The sequence below is a fragment of the Theropithecus gelada genome, chromosome 14 (assembly GCF_003255815.1).
Source record: "Theropithecus gelada isolate Dixy chromosome 14, Tgel_1.0, whole genome shotgun sequence".
Classification (NCBI taxonomy): Eukaryota; Metazoa; Chordata; class Mammalia; order Primates; family Cercopithecidae; genus Theropithecus; species Theropithecus gelada.
The window spans coordinates 3544380-3547505 of NC_037682.1; the positions used below are offsets into that span (position 1 = coordinate 3544380).

General features: G+C 41.9%; 1 protein-coding gene across 1 annotated transcript; it reads left to right on the forward strand.

Moving 5' to 3' along the window:
- Nucleotides 1–412: 412 nt before the first annotated feature.
- LOC112605551 (putative uncharacterized protein DDB_G0291608) lies at nucleotides 413–2827 on the forward strand. The gene is made up of 2 exons (XM_025355118.1): nucleotides 413–428; nucleotides 2304–2827. The coding sequence occupies exons 1-2, from the start codon at nucleotides 413–415 to the stop codon at nucleotides 2825–2827; spliced, it is 540 nt and encodes a 179-aa protein (XP_025210903.1).
- Nucleotides 2828–3126: the final 299 nt, after the last annotated feature.

The window sequence follows — 3126 nt, forward strand, 5'->3', positions numbered from 1 at the left end:
TGATATACCATTAAAAAAGAACTTGCCTAGATAACTACAATATTTAACTGTGACTGTGTAATCATGAAAAGCAGGTATTTTGAATCACTGGCATGCAGTGTTCAGCAGTGAAACTTCACAGAAAATGCACTACAATCATTAATAGAAGACTCTACTGAGAACATTTTAATGAGTAAGAAGATACTAAAGATAATTTTTATTATATGTTTACTATACTGATGCGATTCTTATGCAAAATTAAAATGCTGCCATCCAACTTTTAGAAGCAAGGAATAGCCTTATATTTCTAAAGAAAGAAAAATATAAATTATGTAAAGTATAGTGAGAGTCACTGATATATAAAATAAACGTTTGGGAATAAATAATATTACTATTTATATACGGATTGAAGAAATAGGATAATTTAATAAATATGGCGTGCTTGCCGGGTGCGGTGGCTCATGCCTGTAAATCCCGACACTTTGGGAGGCTGAGGCAGGCAGATCACCTGAGGTCGGGAGTTCGAGGCCAGCCTGACTAACAAGGACAAACCCCGTCTCTACTAAAAATACAAAAATTAGCCAGGCGTGGTGGCACATGCCTGTGTGTAAATCCCAGCTACTCGGGAAGCTGAGGCAGGAGAATCGCTTGAACCTGGGAGGCGGAGGTTGCAGTGAGCCAAGATAGTGCCATTGTACTCCAGCCTGGGTAACAAGAGCCAAACTCCATCTCAAAATAAATAAATAAATAAACAAATAAATAGTGCTTAAATAATTTAATTCAGACATAACACGTTAATTCTAGCATATTGTTCTGCATATTAGAATTTGAAATTAGAGATAAATCTGAAATGGAACAGAAGAGAAAGTGAAAATGTACAGGAGAGTGACACAGAAAAATGGTGAAATAGGTGGACCAGGCTTATATATCCCCCAACAACAACAACAACGTGTCAGTCTTCTGTGTGCAGAAACGCCTTTCCAAGAGAATCAGGCACCGCAGCTCACACCTACAATCCCAACTGTTCAGGACCTTGGGGTGAGAGGCTCACTTCAGGGCAGAAGCTCAGAAGCAGCCTTGGTGATACAGAGAGACCTCATCTCAAAAAAATGCCTTTAAGAGAGCTTTGGAATCCAGGAAGGGGGTTGTAAAATTCTGCTAAAGACCAAGACTACAGATTCAACAAACTTCTTATCAAATTCCAGCAGCCTTTTTCACAGTAATGAAAACAGAATTCTAAAATTTATATGTGATTACAATAGACTTGGCATAGCCAAAGGAATCTATAGGAAAACGAACAAGGCAAGAGACATAATATTTTCTGATTTCAAGCGACATTTTAAGACTACAGTAGTAAGAACAGGATGGTATCTGAACAGAGAAGAAAACTGCCAGAGAGACCAATGGGACAGAACGGAGAGCCCAGAATTAAACTCATGCATATCCACTTAACTAATCTTTCAAAAGTGCACGAAGAATACACAACACAGACAGTATAGTCTCTTCAACACTTGGTCCTGGGGAAACAGAATACTCACAATCAAAATAATGAAACAGACAATTTTTCTTACACCATACTCAAAAATTAACTTGAAATCAAGCCTTAAATGTAAAACATGTATCCTTAAAAACTCTGAGAAAAAACTTCTTTGATATTGGTCTTGGCAATCATTTTTTAGATATGGCACCAAAAGTACAGCAACAAAAGTAAGTATCAACAAGCTGGACTGCATTACGCTAAAAAGCTTCTGCACGCCAAAGACCATTGACAATCAAACTTTTGGATATTAGGATGGCTAATATAAAAAATAAGCAGTATATCAGGGCTGTGCAAAAGTAATTGTGGTTTTTGCCTTCTAAATAGTAAGAAACACTCTTACTTTTGCAGCAACCTAACAACAATGTTGACAAGGATGTAAAGAAAAAACAATTCTGAACACTCAAGAGTTCTCAACTGGTAGAGTCATTATGAAAACCAGGAGGGGGCGTTATTTAAAAATTAAAAAAAGATAAACCTACTCTACAATGCAGAAATCCCACTTCTGTGTATATAATAACTGAAGGGAATAAAAGCAGCAGTTTGAAGAATTATCTGCTCCCTCATGTTCACTGCAGCATTATTCACAATTGTCAAGATATAAAGACAAGCTAAACGTTTGTGGATGCTGAATGGATAAAGAAAATGTGATATAAATAGACAACAGAATATTAGCCATAAAAAAGGAATGAAATTCTGTTATTCAACAACATGGATGACCCTGAAGGACATGATGCTAAATAAACTCAGCCAGGCCCCAAGACAGAGATTGCACGTTCCCCCGCAGATGTGGNTTGGAGCCCCCACAAGAGCCACAGCCCCCCTTGGAGCCCCCACAAGAGCCACAGCTGGAGCAGGAACAGGCTGGCACACAGCAGCACACGGGCTTGCAGCAGCAGACGGGCACACAGCAGCTGGAGCCACAGCCCCCACAACCAGAGCCACAGCCCCCACAGCCGGAGCCACAGCCCCCACAGCCAGAGCCACAGCCCCCACAGCCGGAGCCACAGCCCCCACAGCCGGAGCCACAGCCCCCACAGCCAGAGCCACAGCCCCCACAGCTCCCACAGCTGGAGCCACAGCCTCCTGAGCAGCCACAGCAGCCCATGGTTCTGGTGGATTGAGAGTAGAGAAGGTAGAGGAGCAGGTGAGAGGGAGGTGCAGGTGTGGCGCTCCCTGAGCCTGGGCTCTTTATATACCTGTCCAGATGTCAGGCAGGACACAGGATCCCTTCCTTGTGACTGTTTACACTATTTTTCCAGAGCTCTGTTTTTTTCCTCTTTGCTAGTGGCTTCCTCCTGGCTCAGTTGAGCATCTACTTTCCTTGCTTTCTAAATTTGTCTTTTTCCCAATTTGTTTTGGCCCCTACAATGAATACCTCAGCTCCAGGCTGTCTGGTGCTTCCTGCAAAGCCCCAGGGTGCTGGTCACCTGCTCTCTGCTGACCACATGTGACCAGTGGTCAACAGCCTCTGCCCAAGTGCTCTCATCTTTCCTGTGTTGACTCCCCCAGATAATATTAATTTTATGTTTTTAGATTTCAAAAGTTATCCATGGTCTTTGTATTTTACTCATGCCATTCTCAGCTTTCTGGGTATATTGGACCATTCT